Source organism: Limanda limanda, chromosome 23 (genome assembly GCF_963576545.1).
Source record: "Limanda limanda chromosome 23, fLimLim1.1, whole genome shotgun sequence".
Taxonomy (NCBI): domain Eukaryota; kingdom Metazoa; phylum Chordata; class Actinopteri; order Pleuronectiformes; family Pleuronectidae; genus Limanda; species Limanda limanda.
In genome coordinates this window covers 3,027,562-3,054,679 of record NC_083658.1, presented here as the reverse complement: position 1 = coordinate 3,054,679, position 27,118 = coordinate 3,027,562, and the positions used below count along the sequence as shown (strand labels likewise).

The 27,118-nt window shown below is 44.5% G+C and overlaps 2 protein-coding genes across 2 annotated transcripts; one reads left to right on the top strand and one right to left on the bottom strand.

Moving 5' to 3' along the window:
* The first annotated feature begins 3,048 nt into the window (after positions 1-3,048).
* dhrs9 (dehydrogenase/reductase (SDR family) member 9) lies at positions 3,049-5,125 on the top strand. Its single transcript, XM_061066842.1, has 4 exons — positions 3,049-3,394; positions 4,064-4,322; positions 4,408-4,571; positions 4,828-5,125. The coding sequence occupies exons 1-4, from the start codon at positions 3,082-3,084 to the stop codon at positions 5,046-5,048; spliced, it is 957 nt and encodes a 318-aa protein (XP_060922825.1). The 5' UTR covers positions 3,049-3,081; the 3' UTR covers positions 5,049-5,125.
* Positions 5,126-9,786: 4,661 nt separating this feature from the next.
* nalf1a (NALCN channel auxiliary factor 1a) lies at positions 9,787-27,115 on the bottom strand. The gene is made up of 3 exons (XM_061067043.1): positions 26,339-27,115; positions 12,535-12,706; positions 9,787-10,400 (listed from the first exon to the last, which is right to left on the bottom strand). Exons 1-3 carry the CDS (start codon positions 27,113-27,115, stop codon positions 10,102-10,104), a joined length of 1,248 nt encoding a protein of 415 aa, XP_060923026.1. The 3' UTR covers positions 9,787-10,101.
* Positions 27,116-27,118: the final 3 nt, after the last annotated feature.

The window sequence follows — 27,118 nt, the reverse complement described above, 5'->3', positions numbered from 1 at the left end:
GGTTGTGTTGGCTGAAAGTTGTTTTTGCGTTTGTTTATATAATTGGTCGTGATGTATGTTTTTCCATCACGACTTGTTTTAAATCTGTTTGTTTTCTTTGCGTGGACGTGTAAGACTAAGTAGACAAGGCCAACCAATGATAGTCTATTTGCCAACAGTTTTTGTTTAAACCAACTACTTCCAATATTGTCTTTAAGAAAAGTTAATCACTTGCTGCTTTGAGTTATGTATTTATGTGCAGATGTTGACACGAAGCAGGACAGGGAAAACGAATGTGAATCGAAAAAGGAATACCTTCAAAAAATCATGTAAAGTCACCAAATAAAAGCCCTCAAAAAGCCAATTCATTTGCCTGAATAATAATCCTTACAATTTCAATAGGGCCTCATGTCTGTCAGTGCCTGTCAGTGCCTGGGTCCTAATAATAAAGACTGAACCGAGCTCCTGCAGGAGTGAGAGAGCGAGAGAGAGGTGCGCCGTGCGTAAAGGTGAACGTTGCGTCAACCTCTGCTGCTCAAGTAACGAGCCATTTTGAGAATGTAAGAAGTAGAAAGTACAGATATTTGTGCTCAAATGTAGCGAGTAAAAGTAAAAAGTCGTCAGGAAAATAAATACTCAATTAAAGTACAGATATGGGAAAAATCTACTTAAGTACAGTAACGAAGTATTTCTACTTTGTTACTTCCCACCACTGTTGTTATTATGTATCCATTATGTATTGTTATTATGATTGTTTTGGGGGGAGGGGACAACAAATTATGAGTTAATGGATAAATGTAATGTTTACTGTGGTTAATGATGTGAGATTCTGGCATTAATAAGTGTTACTGGGACATTTGTGGAGGTTCGTTATCAGCTCAGTGTGAATTGGGTCTATTTTGTGACTTTATGTCGTTAAGCAGCACTTTGTGAAATGTGTATTATTTTATTGAGATGATGTATTTTCCACTCAAACGTGATATAAAGACCAGAATCACCTTCTTCAGGAAACTGACTTTAGAAATAAATCAGCATAAAGAACTGCTTGTGGTACAAATGTAAAATTACACTGATGACCTCTGGCATATATTGTATTGTAAATGTATTTTATTGTATACACAATTACATATATATGTACACTAATATTTATATCTATATAAATTGTATTGAATATATTATACATGAGCAAAAGTAACATAATATATATAAAACAATTTTTTTTCTAAAATGCCTGAATGCACTAAAGTTGTGAGAATATAATGATAAACTAACGTGTTAAAGAGTGACAGAATAATAATCTTTGGTTGGTCATGTGTTCATATTGCTGTTCATACTGCGCCTTGGAGCTGGAGCTGTGGTTGATGGACAACGTGTTGGAACAACAACGTGAGTCACTGAGGAGACATCACCAAACAGATGTGATCCAGATGTTCTTCTCTTTCAACATCGAGGATCCTGTGAGGCAACATCACTGCACATGCCTTTTAATAATTGCTCTTGTTTCACTTGTGAAAATATCGGATGAAGAATTACTTTGTAGATAACTTTATTTTAATCATAACTCAGTAAATCAGGATTCAAAAGCGATACTGAAAACCGCCATCAGGTGGACATGAACAATGAATTAAATGGCTGTTTTATCTTATATCTGTTAAACTTATTTCAATATGAACTACTTATTGATTTATTTAATTCATATACGTTTTTTTAATCACGTATAATACAGTAAATATACAATAATGACTTAATATGGTGAGCTATGCTGAAAATAGCCACCAGGTGGCGATTGAGACATTGTGGCTTTGATTTAAATCTTTTATTTTCTAGATATTTGACACTTCAGCTTTTTTAAATAACTGCTCTTCTTAACATATGAAATCTAAACGCTATATTCTTTATTCTATAGTGATGTGTTGGTGGAATGCTTTGTGAGCTTTGAGTCTCTTGGCACTTGTGACACTCCGTAGTTCTGTGGTTATAAAAAAGCCCGAGGGCGTCAGGGGCAGTTTCAGCTTCCAGAGCAGCAGGTAGGAGCCTGAGCTTCGTTCTACAGCAAACACCAATAATCCGGAATGATCACTAACCATCTCCAGGGTGTTTCTGCTTCGTTCTTCACTCTGAACTCTCACAGATCACTTTCTTCTTCTGTCACTTCGGGAACATGGCGACGTCTCTTCCTCCTGAACGCTTCACACTTCTCTCGGTCTCACACACACACACTCGACTCGTTCCAACGCAAAAGTCTTAATGTGCAGAAAAGTTCACGCGTGGAAAGTGGTGACGATGTTTTTAATGATAAAAATCACTGTGTGGCGTGAGTTTTTATTTAGAAAAGGCCATATGGAAAACAACGTAAAGCGTCAACTACAAAATGGAAAATACTTGTTTCTAGATATTTATACTTTAACTAGTTTTTTACTTTACACTTGATCATAGTATATGAAACATAAACCACTTGTTTTCTGTTAATTATCCGTTGTTTAGTTTTTTACTTGATACTTTAGCACAGGAAGTAAATTGAGTAAAAATCTCTCCTTCTGACATGTGCAGGAAGCTCTTATTTTGAAAAGGCTCAATAAAAACAAAATGCAAAATACTAGTTTTTAATAAGTCTTTATTATAATATTCTGATTCGTGATATAATGATCCTGTTTGGGCGTTAAAGCTGAACACACTTTTGTAAACAAAGGAAGCAAATGCAGTAAACAAGAGGTTTCCTTCTGAGCTATTGTTTTGAAAAGGCTTCATAGCAGTAAACTTGACTTTACTTACAGAGAAATGTCCCTTCTAGTTGTAAGCTTTTAATGCTGAAAATAATTTAATGGAGTGAAAAAAAAGGGGCCATTATTTCCAACAAGTACTAGTTTTTAATAATTCTACTTTATTCCAAAGTTTTACTATACTATTATTTGTACAATATGTCCTTTTTAAAAGCAGCCGGGGGAAGAAGCTCAAAGTGGAACTCAAACCCCCCCGAACTGTTTCCAGTGCAGCTCACTGTGTGGAAATCAAACTCTTTATCGTACTGTTGCACAATTTATTGCCTCAGCCTGGTTTATATAAGTCCTGGACAAACGGTCGTCTCCTCACTCTCCTGCAGTCATGTTCCTGTACCTCCTGGGCCTGGTGGTTCTCTTCTACCTGTACCGCTGGGTCAGGGAGATGCCCAGGGTCGCCGACAAAGGCAGCAAGTACGTGTACGTCACCGGCTGCGACTCCGGCTTCGGAAACCTCCTGGCTCGCCATCTGGACAAGCAGGGCTTCCGAGTGATCGCGGCGTGCTTCACGGAGAAGGGAGAGGACGGTCTGAAGAAGGCCTGCTCCAGCAGCCTGACCACCACGCACCTGGACGTCCGGTCCAAGGAGAGCGTGGCCAAAGTGGGGGCGATGATCAAGGAGAAAGTGGGCGAGCAAGGTGAGCCTGGCAGCCGTCATGTCCCGGTTTAAGTTTGGTTTATCACAGTATTAAAGTCCATTATTAACCATTATACGTTCGCTCTGGCTCAATTTTTCCGATTCAGATGTTGGACCTCGGTGTTCTTCTTCGGATCTGCTCTGTCAAACGATTAACTTTGTTCTGAATCATTCCAGGAAGACCAATTTTATTTTCATTTCGCACAAATCAGACATGAGGCCGTCATTTAATTTACGAGCAAACACTGGAGCATGTAAATAAAGACGTCAGATGTGTCTGCTCCTCAAAAGTCAGTACGTAAAGTAAGGACAGTATTTATTTCGTATGATGCAATTGTGTTGAACTGGACCACAACACGATCCTTTGACACACTGTCTGTGTGCTGGAGGACTTTGGATCCGCTGCCGCCGTCTGGTTGTTTTTTTACCGGGACCTTTGACCTCCTGTCGCTGTCGTTTCACAAGAGGATCCACAGAGTCCGTCTCAGGCCGAGTGCTGAAAGTGGTCGTGACACAAAGATTTCTGTCTTCATTTGTTGATTTTAAAGTTTTGGGCTTGTTGGATTTCCTCAGCTTTCACATTGTGGCCCGTCCACACATTGATTTGTTAAATGTTGGGGACAAGTAGGACGGGGGTGAAACTTAAATGTGTCCTCTGTCCTCCTCCCAGGTTTATGGGCTGTAGTGAACAACGCGGGCGTGTCCGTTCCCTCGGCGCCCAACGATTGGCTGACCATCGATGATTTCAAGTCGATGCTGGACGTGAACCTGATCGGGGTGATCGCCACGACCCTGAGCGTCCTCCCGCTGATCAAGAAGGCCAGAGGCCGGGTGGTGAACGTGGCCAGCGTGTTCGGGAGGATCAGTCCCACCGGAGGCCCGTACACCATCTCCAAGTACGGCGTGGAGGCCTTCAACGACAGCCTCAGGTAAACACATCCGTCCACCGAGCTACTTACCGGTCAGGATCCACGTTGGAACACAGGCACTGATGAAGTGAGATGTCTCCCTCAGGCTGAATATGAAGCATTTCGGGGTCAAAGTCCTCTGCATCGAACCCGGCTTCTTCAAAACCAACGTGACGGACAGCGACCTCCTGAAGAGGAACGTGGAGACGCTGTGGGCCAAGCTGCCGCAGGACGTCCAGGACGACTACGGAGCCGAGTTCCTGCCCAACTGTGAGTCTGGCTCCTCGCCGCGGAGAATCAGGCCTTCATGAAGAGTCGGGTTGTAATTAAATAAACAAAAAAGTCTAGATATTATGAGAATATTACAATAATCATAATATTACAGGTATATCTGGTAATATTATGACGACTTTGTTCTGGACAGATCTTTTTCCCTTGTGGCCTTGATGCTCCGTCATGTCTCCTTTCTTCATTTCTTTGCTTTGAATGAATCAATTATTTCCTTGCACTTGTTTTTCCCTCCTAGCGTTAGATATGATCGATGAGAAAGTCTCCAAGATCAGCGACGGGGATCTGATGAAGGTGGTCAGCTGCATGGAGCACGCCGTGTCCGCGCTCCGGCCACGCACCCGCTACTCGCCGGGCTGGGACGCCAAGCTCTTCTGGCTGCCGCTGTCCTACATGCCCTCCTGCCTCACCGACTACTTCTTCCACATGCAAGCCAGTCCCATCGCCAAGAAGATCTAATACGCTGCTGCTCTTCGTCTTTGTGTGTTCAAGTTTGTATTCATTACTTCTGTGATATAAACAATACGACCAACTGATGCGCCTCTGCGTTCCTTCACGTTATCTCCAGGCACCTCGAGGTTTGTTCAGCTGCTCGGCCTTGACCATGAGCCATAAAGAAACATTGTGATTCAGACTTGATTACAAAGTACATGGCGCTCAACTTTGTTACATGAGCACCTTTCTCCAGATCATTAACTTCTTGGATGAATTATTAAAATTGAAAACCTGAATAATCATATCACTCTGGACTATATCCAGTCTTTGTATTTGAGTCCAGGGGAGATGAAGTTGTAAATGTCCACATAAGCTCCCACTTGTTAATATGGCCTCATATCTTATGTAAACTAACCTATAGCCGGGTTGCTGCAGGAGTTTCTTCACTCCGGAAAACTACTGGGCGGATTATCACGCAACTCTAGACGTGCCTGACTTGTTTTTCAAGATTCGTGAACCATCCTCTGAGAAACGCCTTAACTCACAATCCTACAGAGCGGGAAAACGTTTCCTGAATCCGCCCCCTGACTCAGAACTGCACCAAAGGTTAAAGGGATCTTCACTGATCTGTCCAGTATTTGTTTAATCCTTTGAATTCATTCATTATTTATGTATTTGTGCCTGATTGGAGGCTGTCAGGAAACTAAAGTAAATATTAGCTCAGCTGGGAGGGGGGGGGTGGGGTTCACTGATTTGAGCAAACATTTGAACTAATTAAAAGTTTCACATTCAAGTTTTAACTGGTTTAAGAAAAGAGTTTAGAGAAAACTAGATTGATTCCACTCTGGAGAAATGAATTTGTTACAATAGAATGAAATGGAAAAATAAAAACGTGAGGGGATTAGACTTAAAGCAAAGTGCAGGGGCACAGGGAGAACGAGGAGAACAGGTTAACAGACGTTCCTTCAAATAGTTTTGTCTCTTGTCAAACTGTGACCTCAGGGCTGGAATTTAGTTGTGGGACCTGATCTCTATTATCAGCAACTTTTCGAGTCTGATGATGAAAACATTAAGTGATGCAACTGAAAATAAAAGATTAGCAACGTCAGACTCAAAGATCTTTTATCAACGGATGTTATTGTTTGCCTGATAAATTACACAACTAAACTACACAAACAACTTCCATTCATTTGTGAGAAGGGCCCATCAGAGTTTGGTGCAGATTCAGGATTTTCTTTTTGTTTAACATCGCAAGACCAAATTTCTTGGATCGTGATGACAGAAATTGGTCGAATTTACAAAACTATATAAATATAGTTTATACCGTTGTCAGAAATATGATGCTATACTGCCCCCTGCTGGCCAACATGCGATACTGAGATGTGTCTGCCTCCAGATGCTTCTCAGGCCCCCAATCTGTTCAATATGGAATTCTTCAAATGCAAAAACACAAAAACAGAAGAAGAAACACAACTATAAATAAGAAAACAACAATGGAAACAAAAAGTACGACAAATAAGAAAACGGCAACAGACGGTAAAACACATTAGCGTCTACCTGATGTCGACAGGGCTCGTCGCTGATTGGACCGACGCACTGTGCATCTCTTTAGCGGGAAGGAACTTCGCAACAAGGCTTTGGCGCCGCACAACGGGAACAACAAAGGCACATGGAAGCAGCACTTCCTTCCTGTGAGAAAGACGTCCAATCAGCGAACAGCAGGTACCGCCCTCCCCCATGTGGTGTTTTGAGATTTGCTGTGTGTTTGGCACTTCGGCGCCACCAGAGGCACCAGTTCCATCAAAGACATCAGAGCCACCGAGCGTAAAGGAAATACAAACACCAGTAATGTTTAACATAATTTATATTTATTTTTCTTTTGAACAAAATGTTAATAAATGTATTTGTTTAACGTCCAAAAAAGATCATGACTTGTGGGACGCATTTTATAAATAATTTCATCCAAGTCTTTTGTAGAAAAAAAAGAAAGTAAATTAGCAAACTAAAGCATCTCTAGTATGACAATATGACGTATTTTTTTCTCTATATTTGAACCCTTTTCTCAATTCAAGCTTTTTTTTTTTTTTTTTTTGTATATTTTTCGTAAGACCTCTTTTTCTCTTCTTTTTAACATCCAACTTAGTCCTACTCATCAACTCACACCACTGCTTTAGACAACAGAAGAATGCGGCAAAAATATCCAAAGAAATCAGACAAAAACCGAGGAGGCGAAAAGAAAAACACTGAGATTCCAACTGTGGTGGGTGGGGCGTGGGAGAGGGGGCGTGGCAGGGGGGCGGGGGGGGGTGGATCCCACATCCTCACGACATATTTACAACAGAAAGAACGGGGGGGGGGTGAGCAGGTGAGTGTGGGGTGGGGTTCGTCTGCATAGATCCACAGGACTCAGACCGTGAACAGCTAGAGGTGGAAGGGGGGGGGGGGGGAGCAGAGTGTGGGTCTGTTACATCCGCTGCTGTCTGCATGGGGGGGGGGGGGGGGGGTGTTGGCTCTCACCAGTTTGTCGAGGAAAACGAACAAAATGACACAAACTGTTGAGATTTTTAAAAAAAGGGGATGAACTGAAAATCCAGAGAATCCGGTAGTGATGCTGTGTGTGTGTGTGTGTGTGTGTGTGTGTGTGTGTGTGTGTGTGTGTGTGTGTGTGTGTGTGTGTGTGTGTGTGTGTGTGTGTGTGTGTGTGTCTATGTGTGTGGTATGGTGTTTACTGGAAGTGAGGCGAGGTAAAGTTAGAAAGCTGTTAATGGGTAAGGAAGGAGGCACTAACACCACGTCAATAACCAGGTGAAGTTAAAACTCCAGTCGGTCGGTAACGGAACACGAGAAGCAACCAGGACAAGAAGCCTCTTCATCGCTAAAGCCGCTTTCAGACGTGAACTCTGCACTGAACTCCAGAGATTCTCCAGAGATTCTCCAGAGATTCTCTAGAGATTCTCCGGAGATTCTCCAGAGATTCTCCAGAGATTCTCCAGAGATTCTCCAGAGATTCTCCGGAGATTCTCCAGAGATTCTCCGGAGATTCTTCGTAGATTCTCCAGAGATTCTCCAGAGATTCTCCAGAGATTCTTCGTAGATTCTACAGAGATTCTCCAGAGATTCTCCATAGATTCTTCGTAGATTCTCCAGAGATTCTCCAGAGATTCTCCAGAGTGTAACAACGCCAAAGTCAGATTTTAAAAAGTCTGCAGGTTAACCAAGGAGACACAGCAGGAGATCCTCGTGTTGACGACGTTTCTAACGACGCGAAAACAAATATCTCAGGATGAAAAAGCGAAGAAGACGCAGAAGACGTGACGAAGATGTCCGCCTGCTGCTCCACCCGTCACCTGAACTGTTCTCGTGTGAAAGACAAACTCCGGAGAAAGTCCGGACCAGATTCTGCGGACGCCCTCCTGAGGTCACGTCTGAAAACGGCTTAAGTCTGGGATGAGTCTTGTTTTCTGTCCCGTCTCTCGCTTCCTCATCCTCTCGTGACCTGTCCTCATGTCAACGTGCACTCTAGCAGCAGCAGCACTGGCCATGCAGGAGAAAAAACACAACAGAACGGGATAGATCAGCCCTTTAAGACTCCTCCCACTCCCAGGTTGATTGATTGACTCTAACCGGCTGATCTGCTTCACAGGCCTCATCTATGAAACCAGGCACCGGACGAGTTCTCAATGTGAATATGGAGGATTTAACAAATCTCATCTGTGCACATGAAGGCACTTTGAATACAGACGCCACCAGAAGAACTACTGTGGGCACAGAAATCCCTTTGAACGTCCAAGTCCTCTTAATATATGGAATAGAAGGAAAAAACGATGTGGTTTAAAGTCTTATTTAAACAATTAAGAGATAAATGTTCTAAGTGAATAAAATAAAAACCTGAATGAACTGTGTTAGATCCTGTTTGTAGAAACTCTTGTGGCAGCTAAATGAGGCCCCTGGTATTTTGACTTCATGCACGTCCTCACAGTCACATGTCTGACCCCGCTGTCTGAGGTAAACCGCTTAACCACCGCTCCACCGCCTGACGACACCACCCAGTAACCACGAGCTGAACCGTCATCCCCCAAACCCGCTCCCCGGCCCGACGAGTCCGAGGAGACAGAGTGGACCAGTAGCAGAGCACTTAAGGTCCTGAACCATGGAGGCATGTCACGTCATTGGTTGAAAAAAGGATCTCGTGGGACAAAACCCAAGCTGGACATCGGAGTGAAGAGGAATCACAAAGATCTATTTGTTTTCAGAGACCCCACGGGAGGAGAGATGAGCTGGTCCTGGCAGAAGCTCCAGCAGCATCACACACAAGGGAGTTCAGGAGATGGAGAAGGAAGTGAAACACAGCGGATATGTCAAAACATTCTGGCACCGACAAGCAGTAAAAGGGTGAAGAGGGATGATTAGAGCCCGACCGACACCAATATGAGGCAGTAAAAGATTCCAAATACCGATATATTTTCAAAGGAAATTGAACTGAGGCTTGATATTCTACCAATTAACCATAAACTTTGTAATAAGTAACTATAAGTAAAAAGAAAACGCACACACGACCAAATATGTAGAAGTTGACTTAAGTTGAAATAAACATATTCTGCTTTGTTTATTCTGTAAAATAAAAGTTTCGATAGTTGCAGAAACTTAAGCTGATGAATCGGTCGGGTTCTAGAAAAGATCTGAGATGCCAAACACACACACACACACACACACACACACACTGGAAACAGAGGGAAGGAAGGAAGGGAAGGAAGCGAGGGAAGGAGAGGAGGGAGAATATGCTAGAAAACATTTGGATGGAATAGAAACAATGAGCAGGTTTCAAGTGGCGAGAGGTCAGTTCTTTAGGGTGGTTCTCAAACGTCTTGGTTTGTCTATGTCCAGTCCCAGCACCCTTAGCTCCAGTTAAACCCCTCCCACTTCCTGTGGTTGACGGTTCGTCTGCGGCAGGTCGTAGAGGCATTTCCCACGCGTCTCGCCAGACGTGTCCCCGGCAGCCATGACACTGTAAAAGCCGTAAAATCCTCTCGAGCGACATCGCGCTTTACGAGCTCCGACCTCGATTCGACCCCAAGGTTCACTCCTCGTTAGAAGCGCTCTCCTCTGGCGAGAAAAAGGCAGCCATGCCCACCAACGTGGAATTATGGGAGGCCGAGATGACGATAACAGTGTGTAGGAGGACGAGGGCCAGCAGGCAGATCTTCAGTCGCCCGCTGCACAGTCTCGGCGAGGCGGCGGAGGTGACCGACGCCCCCTCGGGCTGACAGGAAGAAGCAGTCCTTTTTAAAGTCCCCCCAGAAGGGCTGTCCATTTTGGATTCCCATCGGACGTCACAACACTCTGCGTTGCTGTCTGATGGATGATCTCCCAAGAGGCCTGAGGGACAGAAGACACAGGTTGAACAGAGGATACAGGATTCAAGACAAGGGTCAAGGTCACGGGGGTTCTCTGACGGCCACAAAATCAATCAAGGAGCCAGAAATCTATCACTAAATCTATTTTATTTCACTTCTTCTCTGTTTCTGTTCAGCTTCTAGATCAGACTCAACTCTGAAAAACTGCTTCTCTTAGTACCAACAATCTAATTTGCAGTTTAACTCCAGCGGACGGACCCTTCTGGACGCATTTAGAGAGAAACCCAGCAGACCTCGGCTCGGCAGGACCGGACACAGTGACCCACCGCTGAACTCAAATTAAAGTCCACCACCACACGGGGGGGGGGGAGCAGATCGAGGTCACGCTGATCCGACAAGGATTAGGTTCTACGCCGAAAACACATCAGGGTTTTTAAGAATAAGAAGCAAAACTTGTTTTTAAAAACATTAGAGGTCGATCGAAGTGAAGAGGAAACTCTTCTCACCACCGTGTGGTCACGTACACACAACACGTCTCCGTGACTCCGGGTTCCATTCATCTGAAGTTTATTTCATTCATCAGCCAAAGAAAAGGATTTAAATACAAACAGGAAAAGTCAAATCTTCAATGAAAAGGAGCAGAAAGAAGAATAATCTTATATGATCTGTTCTCTTCTCTTTCACAAGATGTAAATTAACAAAGCAAATAATTCAATAACATTTTGAATTCCCTCACCTCTCTCTCCTAGTCCCTGAGTTACAATTAATTTTGAAAGAAGCTAGTTAATCAACATATTTCTTTGTATTTCCTATTTGTCTTTAATAGTTTTTATTTTTAATATAATGTTTGTTTTAGATCCTTTAGTTTCTTTGTTGAGATTCTTCTATCAACTGCTTCCTCTCACTGAGAAGCAACGTTCCATCAATTTGGTTCTGAATCTTTTCAAGATCTCTGTTTCTTTTAAGTCAAAATAACTTTTTTCTGGATGTCGGTTGGCAAAGTTTTCTTCAGAGCTTCATACATCATTTGCAGAATATTGTAATCTACTAGTTCCTGAAATAAAAAAGGAATCTTCCTGTATTTTCTGCGAGTACAGTAAAGTTCAGTTACCCAGCATGCCCTTGTCTCCTAACATGCAGCCTATGTGAGGTGTGAGAGAGGATCCTCCCCCAGCTGGAGCCGGGCCGAGGGAGCGTCAGGTTTCTGCTTTGCCGGACGGGGGAAACGATTGAAGCAGAAAACCCGGTCGTTCCAAAGGGTCGACACACTTTCTGTTGCCTCAGAATGAATCAGGGGTGAGAAGTCAACACGACCTCCATCGCCCAGCGCCCGAGAGACGCTTCAAACTGACGCTGCTACGCTTCCTCTTCCTGGGACCGCCTGCACGCAGCCAGCGTCCGGCCCCCTGAGGAGGAGGAGGCCTCGGTGTTTACTGCTGTATAAACCGCAGTAAATATTGAGAGGCAGGCCAAGTTCAATTCATCAGTGCATTGTTAAACTGTCCTGTTGTTAGAAGAATTGTATATAAGTTATCATGTTTTGAATGTACTGCTGATGCAAAGTGTCTGACTCAGAGGTGCAGTCTAACACCTCTTGGTGCAACAACATGCCTTGCAAAAAACAGTCTTGCCCTCTGATTGAACTTCTCTTTCCTGCTCTAACTGTGCTCTAACTGAACTTCTGTTTTTCAGTTCTTAAGCGGAAGTATCTGAGACAGAGAAACGCACCTCTGAAAGATGTGACGATTAAGCTATGTCTAGTATGCAAATGTAACCCCACCTATAACTTGTAACTGAGCTTTCAAATAAATAGCTGTGCATGGGAAGTACCGTCGAAGTTGGCTGCGACCCACTCAGAGGTCCGGACTTCCCTTGCAAGTAAAAGACAAGTACTTGTTTATGTGTGGTGCTGATTCGTGAATTCTTACAGTTTTTGATACATGTCTGGGTGAAATTCCCTCGACACCTGTGGGCCCTGCAGAGCTCACACACACCACTAGATGTCATCAGAAAGCCTTTCCAAACCCCCTCCAGGAGATCCAGACAGAGAGGAAGCTCACCGAGGGCGAGTTCACACGGCGCCTCCCTTTATGAAACGCCATTCAGCAGCAGTAGTGACATTACGAGGGATTCCTCTGAGGTGTGCGAGTAGTCACCTGTGCAGATGAAGCTGGGGCTGCCGCCGTGGATCAGGTCGTCGTTGTCCGGCAGAATGAACGGACAGCTCTGCTGGACCTCCAGGCAGTACTGCCGGCACGGCACCTTCTTCTTACACGACTGCTGGGTGGTGGGGAAGTACTGAGCACAGAGCCAGGGCTTATAGGCCGTCTGGGGGGGGGAGAGGAGAGAGTTAGAGAGTAAACCACCACAAATACAATGAGAATTTAGACTGGATTGTAGGGACGGGAATCGGCAGGGACCTCCCGATGCGATACTATCCCGATACTTAGGTGGCGATACGATATGTATTGCGATTCTGTGGATATTGCGATTCGATATTACGATTCCTTTTGGTTATTCATTTTTTTAAACACTGGACCATGGAAAAATGTTGAATCATACCTTCAAATACAATACAGTCAAATTCACTTAGAACTTTACAAGTTTTATTTCAAATATTAACATTAACTTAATGACTGCCGGGCAGCCAATAGAGAACATAAATAAAAATGTTCCCTATTATTGTATAGCACCTGTCAACTGCACACAAACTGACAGATTAAGAAATGTATGCTACTAAGGCTACTTTTAAACAATAAATAAAAGGTAAATTATATAGACTGAATAAAAGTTTACTTAGAATATAAACTTTGAAAAAAACAAAAAGTAGGCTATGCTTCATTGTTGTTTGCATGTAGGCGATACAATGCTAGCGCTTGGGTATGTTTAGATTCTTGTGCAAAAACAAGAGCTGGTCAACTTGCTCCCTCCATAAATCCCCCCCGTATAAACCAATAAATACGTTTTAAAAAAAATTAAAAAAAATAAATATATTTTTAAAAATCGATTTTGGAGGCAGCATGGCAATTTTAAAATCGTCATACACTAGAATTGCGATTCGTAACTGAATCGATTTTTCCCCCCCCGTCCCTACTGGATGGATGTAGAAGATGTAGAATTACTTTGAATACACTTTAACATCAGACTCGGGCTGCAAGAACAAATATTTTTTATTGTTGTGTAACTTTCACATTTTTTTCTGTGACCCAGACATGATCATATCCCTTGTTTTGATAATTTATTCAACTTTAAATCTGATTTCATCCTTCGTTTACTGTACTGCTCCTCCTTCTGTACCATTAACAACCACTTTCCGGCCACAAGATGAACCTCACAACATACACTCGTCTTTTCTGTGCCAAAACTTCTGTGAAAAACAGAAACCAAGCTGATAATATTAGCCATAAGCTCAAGAATCCTTGACACCATCAGTCACGTGTTGAGTCTGATGTCAACAAGGCGAATGTTGAGGAGTTTTCATGGTTTCCACTCAGATAAGGAGGTGAAGACTTCATTGTGTGAGCGCTGGTTCGTGCCACCCACACAAGGTTGCGTTATTGTCGCTGTCAGTCGATGTGTCTCCAGGAACCAGCGCAGCGGGACATCTATTGTCTTGTATTGTCCGTTAATAGCAGGAGCCGCTATTAAGTGATGCTGTGTGTGGAGGGAGTGATGTGTCACACTCAGGTAACAGTCATTTACAAATCCATAACTACGTGTTAGCAGCAATGAATGACCAGGTCACAGAATAATAAATGTTCTTTACACGTGAAGACGTCAACTTGGAAAGACGACTATAGATTCAAGAGCTTTTGGGGTATTTGAATGTTTAGAATTTTTTCAATTTGAAATTTATCTTTCTGGAGTTTGTGTCTGAAAGCTGCTTCAGAGTTTGAAAATGAACAAATAATATCTGGTGCTGCAGGAGTGAGGTTCACAGTCGTCTGTATCCTGGTTCTCATTTCACCTCAAGGCTGCGTCGCTTGTAAAACACGTTTAAATCTCTGACCTGTGCATTGTGGGTAACACACGGACTAAAGTCTGTGCACTGATCAAAACACACATTTCCTCTGAAGGTTTTTCTGCATTTCAGTCACAGAAATTTCGCTTCTCCTGTGCTTGAAACTGCAGAATGAAGCGATAACAGTCTCCAGAGATGTCGTCACAAACACACAAAAAACAGAGAACACGCTGCACACACAGTTAATTACGCTGTCGCTTTTAACCACAGGGGGACGGGATAGTTAACTGTCATTGTGGTCGGTGAGACGTCGACATGTTTGCTTAAATTACACCCAGAACCTCCACCAGGCTAAAAACATGAACCCCTCCCCCCCCTCCTCCCAACAGGCATCTCGTAAACGCGGAGAAATCCCACAGGCGACTGATTTGTTTCCTCTTTACACCGAGAAAAGACAAAGATAACAATCAGGGGCAATTATGACCATTGTAACAATAATCTGATTACAGTGATGAGAACCATAATGATGAAAACAACATGGAGCAGAGTGATCCTGTATGGGTGTGGTGTGTGACTGTACTGGACGGACTTCCAGGAAAAACACAATCATTCTTCAGAAACGATTACAAAAAAAGTCTCTGTTTGAATTCTTGTTTTCTGTGGATGATCTGTCGTAACAAACATGTTCTTTCAAACCGTGACGACACGTCTTTGTATGTTCGAGAGTAATTTGGATAAATCGCACCGAGCTGAGGAGTAAAGTGTCTCCAGGCCAAGAGGAAAATCACCTTCGATCACAGCTGATTACGTCTGTTTCAGGGGGGTTTTGTGCGTCCTGTTGTGTTGAATCTACGACGGCTTCCTGTCTGTGCACGTTCTGTCTTTAATCTGCCTTTAATTCGCGGTGATTTAGCATAAATTCTTGAGGTAATCCGCCCAGGGGCTGCCACGGCGATCAACAGAGAACCAAAACAATACCATCCGCAGTCAGACAGGAAATCTGGGTCCTCCTGAAGATGTGTGTGCCGGCAGTTGCCAAGGTAACAGCTTTCTCTGCTTTTCATTAAAGCTCAATGGGTACTGCCCCGGCTCTGTGTTGCTTTTCTGTGTGTGTGCACGCTTCCGAGCACGCGTGTGTGAAAGGGGAAGCGCATGAGAACAAATTGAGTTAGTCAGGAAGCAGGCCTGCAGTCTGATCAGTCGTATGTGTGATCAGTGTGAATGGGAACCTGGCACCGACAGAGCCTCATGCAGCTTAGTCTGAAGCCCGGAGACACAGACAGGAGAGACGACAAGCTGCCGACTGGTTCCAGCAGAGCTTCATGCCCGAGACTGCTTTGGGTTTCAGCCCTTTTCAGGCGTCACATCCGTCAACACTTCTTCTGTTTCCAGGATCAAATCGAGGAGAAACTCGGTCCTGATGTTGTGGAAATTGACACCGATGCAAAGGACGTGTTCTACCAGTCACATGCACATTCATACAGCGCGTCTATGTTCTTAACTTTCCCCATTAGCTGCATAACCTGGCAGAAATCGTTACCACTGAACCAGGCAACGAGCAATGCTGCTGCCCCTGTTGCCCACGGCTACGGAAAACTTGTATCTTAATAGAAACTAGGGTTGCAAAATTCCGGGAATTTTCAAAGTTGGAAACTTTCCATGGGAATTAACGGGAATTAACAGGAATATACGGGAATATACGGGAAATTTTGTGGATAATTTATACTGACTGTATTTACCTTGTCATATACAGACATAAATATAAACATTTTGTTGTGTCATAGGCTGATTTGAGCCCTGAGGAAACTTTGGGCACTTGACTATATGCTTCTGCATCGTTGTATCATTCTTAACATAGGTCTTTGCACAGTATTTGCAAATGTACACAGCCTTTCCTTCTACATTGGATGGGGTGAAATGTCTCCACACATGAGAGAGTGCACGTGGCATTGTTCTGTAGAATAAGATGAGAAAAAAGTTTGTAAAAAAACACTAATGCAATGCCAGAGATATAAATAGTTAGCCAAACAATTGGAATCTTCTGTAAACATATTTTACATTTGATGGATAAATGAATGTAAATAGTCTAGATGAACAGATGAACAATCCTCAATCAGCATGCTAATATATTCTCCCCAGTAATATCATGGAAACTTACCTGACTAGTCCTTCACTCTACAGCAGGCCTCAGTAGCCCTGCTGTAGAGTGACGCATGCTGGGAGTTATCTGTGCGATGACGTTATGTGATGGAAGAATGCACAGTGGAGGGTTGAAACTCAACGTGCAGTATGTGTATGTGCATGTGTATGTCCATACATCTTTAAAATAGAGTTTTGAATGATGTTTTTATTGCTCAGAGTTTAATTCGGATTTACCGGAAACTTGCCGCCCCTTTGCAACCCTAATAGAAACTAACAACTATTGATAACGACATGAAATGAAGCGATGCTAAGATTTTCTCCGTGCGCAGCTTCAGACGGATCCATAGCTCGGCACAGATGGACTCAACCCCCCCCCCCACCACCACCTCGCCAGTTCACAGGAAGCAGCCGCCTTAAACCGACCAGGGCGCAGGGCTTCCCCTCACCATTCACATGTCATGTGACCCAGAGAGGACTGTGGGATAATCTCTCCGCTGCCAGACACAGAGGTGTTCGCGGAATATTAATCCACAACCAGGAGGAAATGTCAAACATCTAATAACTACAATGACATGAGACAAATTCTCCTTTTTACGTTGAGAGTTTTAGAATCAGGCCGATACCTTGGACGGTTCAAATATGACGGCTGCTAATCTAAATCTCTGTTCACAAAATGTGTAGAGTAATTATTACTCGTTATGTCAAGTGTGTTTGATTTATTAGCAAAACAACTGTGATAAAATCCCCCTACTTCACAAATGAAGTGCCAAGTTAACAGTAAGCCGACTTATCGAGGGTTTAAACCCCCGGGTGTGTAACAACTTTAACTCAACACAGCCTGAAGTATCAACACACACTCACACACTCTAACACACACACACACACACAGAGTGGCTATAAAGTGAAATGACAAAGACGGCTATAAAAAGCGTATGAGTCAAGCTGCCACGAGATCCCAGTTAGAAGCTGAATGACACAGATCATTACCACTCACACTAATCATGGTGTCAGTACAACAGGAAGCAGCGCTCACACTACCTCAGCTATTTTCAGAACCTGTTTCTTCCGTTTCATTACAGCCCTGTAATGTACTGACTGTGCAAAAAAACATTAGATCCATGATACTGACGACTCTCAGGTTTAGTATTTGGGAAAGACGGGTTGGTCCGAATATTGAAGCAGCGTCCGTCGGCTGCACAGCATAAAAGAAAAGAAACGGCATCAATCTCCACATCATTTTTTTACTTTGATGCACTCACAACTCAAATCTCCGCCACGGGTCACTGACGCAACCCTGGGATAATCTGGCAGGACATGGGGGTGGGGGGGGTAAACAGGCGTCTGTATTCCTGCATTGATGTCCGCACTTATTACATGCCATTCCCCGGTGGTGCATTCAGGCGCCCTGCGTGTGCGTCTGGAAGATGACACTCGGAGGCAGAGTGGTCTCATCAAATTAGCAATTGCAATTTCAGTGCAACTCTCGTTCGTTCATCTTCCACCAACTGGAAAACTGCAGCTTCAAAACGGGCTGCAGTGGAGTGGACCACTGTTTAAAAAGTCAATTCAAGTTATTGATAAATCCATATTGAAGTACATTTACATTAGTGAATTGTAGATTTTTTCAGGTATCTGTACTACTCTAGTTTTAATCAATTCAATGAAGAATGCGTACTTGTGCCACCTCTGCTCACCACTCTTACATATTAAGCTATAAAGAGTGAAAACGTGTGGATTAAAAGCATAAAATAGTCTTAATAAAAAATAGTCAGATGTTAAACTCGCTCTTCTGGCTGCAGCTTTATATTGAAAATACATAAATAGCACTGACGTTAAATTAAGGGTTTTCTTTTTAAACAACTCTTCATCAACAATAATGTTTAATGAAATGGTTTTAACAGAATACAAAGCACTTATATAAGCTGATGTTAAACGGGCTATTGTCTGTGGACGACTTCTTTATTTGTGCAAAGTGTTCACATTTATATATAAAAACACAAAGAGCCGTGTCCCTTTCTGTGAAACACCTGAAGAAGAAGGAAAGCAGTACACAGAGGCCTTGATTAGGGATCCATCAATCGTATTGACAGGCTTGCAGAGGTTTCCAGAAACCATCAGCCCTTTAACTGGAAATGCAGCAAGGAGCAGATGGCATTATGGGATGTGGGAGCGCGCGGCCGGACTGACACGATCCAGGAGGTTATTTTATGACCCGTCTCCTGCGTCAGCCCCTGATACATGCATGGACATGGAGGACCGGTTTCAACCTATCAGCACATAAAGATGTAGGCTGCATCTTTTCCCCGAATCAATGTGTTGCAGATTAGTTCTGAGAAAACATGATCATGAATGTGTATGGCAGGATTTGTTTCCAGGCTGGTTCTACGCACAGATTTACTAAACAGGAAGATGTCCCAGCTGCCGAGGGAAACAAACCCGACGTGTGGATACGTTTGGTTTCACGCTGAGTCGATTAGAGTAAATGATTGAAAACTAACATCTTACTATCATTGTAAGACTTATTTTGCTCTTTTTAATCTCTTTTATTTCCTCTTTTAATTTGGTCTCTGTTTTGTTTGTAAACCTTGAGTTTACCTCTGTGTATTGAACAAGCTTTATAAATAAAACTGCCTGATTATGTATCTCACTGTCTGATACAGCTGTGAACTAAATGAAGTCATCTGCTACAGAATCCTGGAACTGAAACATTTGCTTTGCCCCGACCTGTGGAGAACGACGTCTCTCTACTCGTCACTTTAAATAGAAAACAACGTACACGACGAATGACGACAACCGTTCTGGCTAAATGCTTAAAAAATCATTATCGGCCAAGTGTTGGCAGGATTGACCGTGAGGGACGGAGGGGGAGTGACCGGTGTAAAGATTTATTAGTGAACAAGGGAGGGAAAGGGTCAAAGGTCACGGTGTGAACGTTCGTGTGCCACAAACAGGTGAGGAACAACATCAGAGAACATTCACCTCAGTCACTGCATGAAACGCTCGAAACAGGAAGGCAGAAAATTGTATTTCTTTATGAAACAATAATTACACAATACGACGGACACATGCATTCAAAGCTACGTTCAAAAACGTGGTCTAGAGTCATGTGTGCCAGCAGCCAATCACAGAGCCAGGGAAGGACAGTAACACTTGTGGTCATGGAAACCGGGAACCAAGCGCCGCCTGATTGGAATTCTTTAATTAAACCAATTCTTCCTCCGAAGCATCTTTCCGAAGCCAAGACAAGCATCTGCTGACTGAATCTATAGAGTTTCATGACCTTTACATTTTCCAGGCTGACCCACAGCCAACTCTGAAACATCCCCGAGCTTTGACAACCTAATATTCTCTCGTTTCTTTTTCCACTCATCCACTGCTCGTATTTCCCCGCGTCTCCGTCGGCTCACATCGGGTAGAAAGCGTTTGAAGATGATGTAAATCAGCGTATGGAACTTCTGAATGAAAAGCTGTTCATCAATTATGATGATACACATCCAAGTATCCAAGAGGGATGATTTTTAATAAACTAACAACATCGTACAATCCTGCAAATCATCAGTTGGAAGCGCAGCCGACTCCCACTGTCCGACTTATTGCACAGGACAGCAGCATACATCACCAAACCATCAGTTTAATGGAAGAAAGTGTCTATGAAGCATGTTTTTTAATCGGAGGAAACACACGGCTCGCTCTTATACATAAAACGACTCATGCCCATTTACAATTCATTTAACGTTGGCCTCAATCATCCTAATGGGCCGAACAGAGCTTAACAGAGACTCAAACACGACCTCTTACCCAGACCACTGGGCTCAGGCAGGCCCGGGTTTAAAAAAGGCTTTTAGAAGGGGCACCAGAGGCACCTTACAGGGGAATAAGAGGAAGGAGGGATAATCCCATTAGCGCCAAGTGGTGGGGAATTTAGAAGCTGAACCTGAAAACAGCACAGGGGATATTTGGGCGTCATCACTCTGATATCGGACATCAGCAGCTGTGGCAGGGGTTTACATTCACCCTGTAGAAAATAATCCATTCAAAAACCTATGCAGACAATAGGACTGTTAGACTAATTGATGTCGTGCCCATAAATGAACGGCGGTATTAGTTTGACCCTTTCGCGGCGGAGGAGAAGAAAAAACCATCCTGCGTTCCAACATCTTCATTTTCTGACATTTATGAGGCCGACGTGATGAATGTTTTCATAATTAAATTTGACTTGTTCCATCATTGCCTTAAAAAGGAGAACACATCGGCAGCTAAATGGAATTCATCTCCGGGGAGGATTTTTTAAAGAAGTCATTATAACACATCTGTGCAGGTCCTCCAAGGACTTGAGTGGCTGCATGTGTTCAAACAAAGAGTAGCTTTGAATCTAAAGCCCTGAAAATAAGGCACGTAGCATTAAATACGTTAAAAAAAGGTCTTGTTCTTTTTATAAATGAATACGAGCTCCCTCTGCCCCTCCATCCACTTCCTCCCTGTGAAGCTGTTAGCGATGCTGCATCGTGGACAGGTCGCCAGACGACCATTCACACCTACTGACAATTTAGAGAAGCATTTGAGAAGCAGGAGAGAATTTCGGAGAAGCCAGAGCACCAAACCCGTGCAGACATGGGGAGACATGCAAACACACAAACCAGGATTCAAAGCAGGGACCTTAATTTAAATAGGTAGAAATGTATGTGCATGGATACAGAGGCAGATGAAGCGGTCACCTTGATTGGAACATGATTTGGTGCCATCATATGTGGACGGTGCAAAACTGATGGGTTATATTATATCTTGTCATGTATTTGTGTGCGTTGCTGTTTCATGGTTGAAGGTTGTAACGATGTCTCATCTATGCACCTAAATTAAAAATCATGCGTCCTAAATGGAATCGCTCCCGTAAGCTGAGATGATGCTGCTCCGATTCACTCCACCGCTGATTGACAACCCAGCGATATGTCAGAGAAATTACTCCGCATGTCATCTATAATGGAAACGCCACCGAGGTTAAATTAGGCCCATTAATTGGGCAACCCACGTTAACCCCTTCTGCCTGGCGCGGTTTCCCTCCCTCCTGCCGCCTCCTGCACTCATCTCATCTGCTCTCCGTGCAGCGCGGCACTGTTAAAGCAACATGGAAGCGCCTGCCGTGCTCTCTCCTTCCCTCTCTCCCCGCCTCCTGCCTCATCAGCATGCCGCTCAGGGACCTGCCCATTCATAAAAGAGCTGTCGTGGGGTGGGCCGGGCAAAACCCTCTCCAAGGTCAGCGTTCACAACTGCTGCTGCAGGAAGACACAATGGCGGAAAGCACATGTGAGCGGTTTTTCCGTGTGCAACCTGCAATGCACCGCAACAACCTTGGTTCACCCGCGCACGGCTGCGGTGGCGTCTTTGTGCGAGACGCTTGTGCCCCATCATGCTTAGATGTATACACACAAAACACAGCCACACAAAGAACACAACTGTTCACTTAACACGAGAAAATGATGGGTTTACATGAAAATGTTGTCCCTTCACTGACGAGAGGAAATCCTCACATTGTCCCCTGATGTGATTCCTATGATACTGACTGAATATTCAATGATACACGTTCAAATCAGAGATCAAATCGAGCAGTACGGCAAAATCGACATAAATAGATTTATATTACGTCACAGTTTATCCTGTGGTATCATTTTCATATATTAGCCCACTAAAAAAACATGCTATTAGTGTTTCACATGCAGTTACTGACATTTAGTAAAGAACAGCTTGTGCATGATAACAGACATTATGGAGGAGATACAGCTGCAGACTCGCTCGTCACTTAACTGAAGCACACGACTCGTTGTGGGACGGTCACTCACTTCAATTCATTAGTTGATCAACAGAAAGAAAAATACCAAACGTCCACCTTCTCCAAAAGAAATGATTTATAGATTTCTCTTGTTTGTAGCATTTTAAACTGAGTGTCTGTGAGTTCAGTGCTGTTGATGTTGACAATCAACAGCATATTCTGTTGACAAAATATTAGATTTTGAGATGTAAAAAATTAAGAGTTAGTCTCAGCTGTCAATCACGATGTAAAGCCCTGTTTTAATAGCATCAAAATACCAATTAAAACAAATGTGATTTGATTTGTACTCTGACTTTTTTTGTTTGGTCCCAGTGGATTTAAAAGTGTCTCAACTTGTTACACGTTTAGATGAGATTTTGTTATAAACACGACAAACACAGGAATATAACTGAGATGAAGTGTAACCCTGGATTCTTTCTATCCCTATATCCCGCCCCTGTAAACACACACACACACACAACCACACACACACACACACACAACCAAACAGATTCAAACACTGTAACTTGATACTTTCTCAGGCTGTTTGCCCTCTTCTGGTCGGAGGAGCTTCCCACAATCACATGAAGGACGAGCGAGCGCAGCGGGGCTCAGTGCAGATCAATAAGGATCAACCTCTTAGTAATGCGACCACCGGTCCCTCCAGCTGCGCTCAACGCAAATGTGTGCGGCCGACAAGGATCTAAGGAGGAAGGACGCTGTGGACGCTGTGGACACTGTCCTCCTTTCCACTTGTAAACAACCTCGGCTAAGATTAGACATTGAGTTGACCTGTAGGACGGGGAGACGGATGAGTGCACACATCGTGGTAGTGATGTGGTGGTGAAAGCAGGAGAGAGAGCAGCAGGACGTGTAGCAGAAGTTGGAGAAGACGAGAGAAGACAAGAGACTCAGTGATAACTTGGTGTGAGATGAGACTGAGAGCGACCAGCAGGTTCCCACCAGAGAAACTTAAGGATTTAAGTGAGGGAAAGAAAATCTGAAGTTTCTTCAACTTTCTTCACAAATTGAGTAATTCACACAGCGGTTTACCAATATAAAAATGCAGTAAAAATAAGCCTGGGATCTTTATCGTATTTGTATCTGTGTTAATGTCAAATTTAAACTTTAATTTTAGAGAATAAACCAGGCAGGAAACATGTGCCGTATCAGTCGGGCTTTACTCTGGCATCACAGGTACGGAACCCTCCATGAAACAACAGGATTCCAGTGCTGAGACCACAGGCCTTTGTTGGAAGCAGTAATTTCACTGCCAATGAGCCTTTGAGAAGCCAAGTTTGTTTTGGCTTCATTATTTCCTGTGCAACTACAAGAGCGTCTGACATTTTAGCTGAACACTAAATGCTGGAAAACGCTGGAGCTTTTCAAGCAAGCGAGCGCGTCGGGCCTGGACCCGCTGTCAGGATGAATGGAGGGTTTTCACCATCGGAGGATCCCATTGAGAGGAGCGAGCACCAGCTCTGTCCACAGTGTGAAGCTTCACCTGAGGCTACGGGAATCAAAGCACCACCTGTGGACCAAAGAACCCACTCGTGCAACAACAAACACCGCTCTCCATGTCAAATATCCTCACTGGAAATATCGGCTGGCAGACGCCGACTCTAGCGGCCTCCCCTGCTGCCGCACATGTCGAAACGAGACGTGTGAGGCACGGATCTATTTGTTTAATGCGTCCACACTTGCCAGCTCGGTGTACACTGTAATCTTGCCATATTTACAGAGATTACGTATAAATCGGTCTGAGCGGACACACAACTTGCAGCGCTCGGCTTCTCCGAGGCAGGTAGCCATTAACTCAACAAGAGCTTGACATTATCGCTTGAGTCACGCTGCTCTCTGCTGCAGACCACAAAGACGGGACTCGGGAAACCTATAATCAAGTAGCTGCAGGAACAAGGCCGTCGTTAGAGAAATTAGCAGCTTGGCGAAATGACTGTTTTCCCTGGAAATGCCAAACGACAAGGGCCGAGACCGACAACGGACAAAACATGAATCATGAGCTGGGCTCGAGTTCAGCCGAGGGAAAGAAAGAATGTCACACTCGTCAATGGAGGAGCTTCTGAGAGGAGCTTCTGATCGGCACGGGCCTCTGCATATTCCAAAGCTGCAATCAATCTTGACTGTGATATAGCTCAGGTCAGGCTTAACCGAGTCATTAGTGCAAATACTGCTGATGGGATATAAAGCCTCAAGAGAACTAAAGCTGCAACTAATGATTATTGTCGTTATTGATAAATGAAGAAGGACTTACGGATATTCGGTTTGCAGCACGGTCAGACTTTGACAGGCAGGTAATTGATCAACATGTTTTTGATTGATCAGTTAATCAGATAATCACTTAGAAGCTCAGATGTCAAAAATCTTCAGCTACAAAACGCATCAGTTTTTTTTTGTGTTTAAAACATAAGATCCCTTAATGTGCAGCAGTCTCCAGCTGCTCGTCAGTGTTTGTATACAACCATACGAAGGCTGGAGAAAAAGATCTGTCGTCTTAGAAGGATTAACACACAATACAGAGAATTAAAGAGGATATTAAGGGAAGTAAATAAATGTTTGATGAATAAACACACACACAGACACACACACATCTACAAGTTAATGCAGCTATGCTTGTTAGAGGGTTTCTGCAGGTTTCAACACGTGACCTACACTTCCCCATGATGGAAACTTGATCAGTTCTGTGTTGGTCTTGTGTGTAGTTTTATTACAGGGTCTAAGTGTCTGTACCACTGAGAAAGACAAACACACAGACATTACAAACTATGTTTATGCTGCTTCTCTAAAGAAAAGACCCAGAAGTATTAAAGACCTAGTCCAATATAATTTAACATACTTTTTAAGAGCTAAAATTCATATAATTGAAAGAAGACTTGTTGCAGAAACCATGTGTTAAGGCTTTGCATTAACTTCCATTCATTGTGCGCAGCCTCAACCAAACTTAACCATAACCAATTCATACCGAACCCTAACCCATGTGACCAGGAGGTCAGACCTGACCTTTAGCCTTAGGACCTGGATTTAGTTCACATGCGGTGTCCTGAGCAAGTCAGTGTTTGTACTGGAAAGCTCCTACAAACAACAAACACACACTAACCTAAACCTAAGCAAAGGCTTAGCCAAATCTTAATACAAGTCTTCACCTTAAAGTTAACATTTAGGGGCCCACAACAACGGTAATAACCTTTACCTAAAACGTAACCTGACCATAACAAAAGCTTGGCAATACCTGGAGCACACACACACACCACACCACACCACACACACACACACACACACACACACACACACACACACACACACACACACACACACACACACACACACACAGACAGACAGATCGGAGTTTTGATGTGAATGTGAAGCCGGGCGGAGTTCAGCACCGCGGACAGCTCCGGAGCTCTCCGCGGTGCTGAACAGCAGCGGGCCTCTCCGGCTCTCTTGCCCCGGGGACAGTGACTCGCCAGGCGGGTAAAGACGAGGAGCGAGCCCCGGGGCCTGGAGCTGAGCAAACACACACAAGCCTTCCGCGACATTAAGCAGAGGAAACCACCTCTTGACTTGAATGAACCGCTCTCGATGTGGAGTGGAGCGGCCATGATGAACACCTGGCGGACTGCGACAACACACACACACACACACACACACACACACACACACACACACACACACACAGACACACACACAGGCCCCAGAGTTGTGTGCAGATGGCAGCACTCTCCTTCCGGCTCATTAAGAGCTCGCAGGCTGTAAAAGCTCATTCAGACCGTGTGTACATGTCTGTGAATGCCGCACATTGGGGCCCTAAACGCGGCGAGGAGATGAATGAACATGAGGCCCGGAGTCTCCTTGAATCTGTCACCCGTCTCCATGGCGACGGAGGATGAGGAGGAGGAGGAGGAGGAGGACCAAAACTGGCATCCACACCCGGGCCCAAAATCAACAGATGGCCACCCCCACCCCTCCATCAGCAGCACCGGGGCAGCAGCGGCAGCAGCAGCAGCAGCCCTCCCCTCGCCCCTCGACTGCAGCCTACCTTGCACTGCTCCATGCACGTCCTCACCGAGTATGCCTCCGGCTCGTACTTCTGACTCAGGAGCTCAAAGTCCTCGTACTTCTCCTGGGCGTGCTGGTCGTAGCGCTGGTACGCCTGCACGCACAGGCTGCAGCGGCTCGTGTCGCCGTCGCCGAGCACGTCGAGGCTGCAGTTCAGGTTGTCCGGACTCGTGGAGCCGTAGAACAGGTCCAGCAGCGAGTAGGAGTTACAAAAGGAAAGGTACAAATCGCTCATATTTACAGCCGCCCGCGTCCCCTCCTGGTCGGAAAGGCCCCGGCACAGATGGTCGGCGTCCGCGATCGCGAAGCAGTTCTGAGACGAACTATCCCGGTGGCAAGTTTCGAGGCGCCACAAATGTTTGGTGGAGTTTCCTATAAAAATAGCATCTGGGTTTCCTCTGAGGCTGGGGTGCGCGGAGTGGGTCTGGGGGGAGAGGCGCACGGAGGAGGAGGAGGAGGAGGAGGAGGAGGAGAAGGAGGAGGAGGAAGAGGAGGAGGAGGAGGTGGAGGAGGAAGAGGAGGAGGAGGAGGAGGAGGAGAACTTGTCCCGGGTGCGGGCCAGTTTGGCCTCGGCGCAGAACCACAGGTGATCAGAGAGCAGGATGGTGAGGAACAACAGGGATGCCAAGGACAGTCGCCATCGCTGCGCCCTCTCGGAGTCGGTGAACGGCTTCTGGTTGTCTCGGGGGGGCTCTAGCCAGATTTGGAAGCCGTCGTCATCTTCTTGCTGCCAACACGTCCCAGCACCCCTGGTCATATT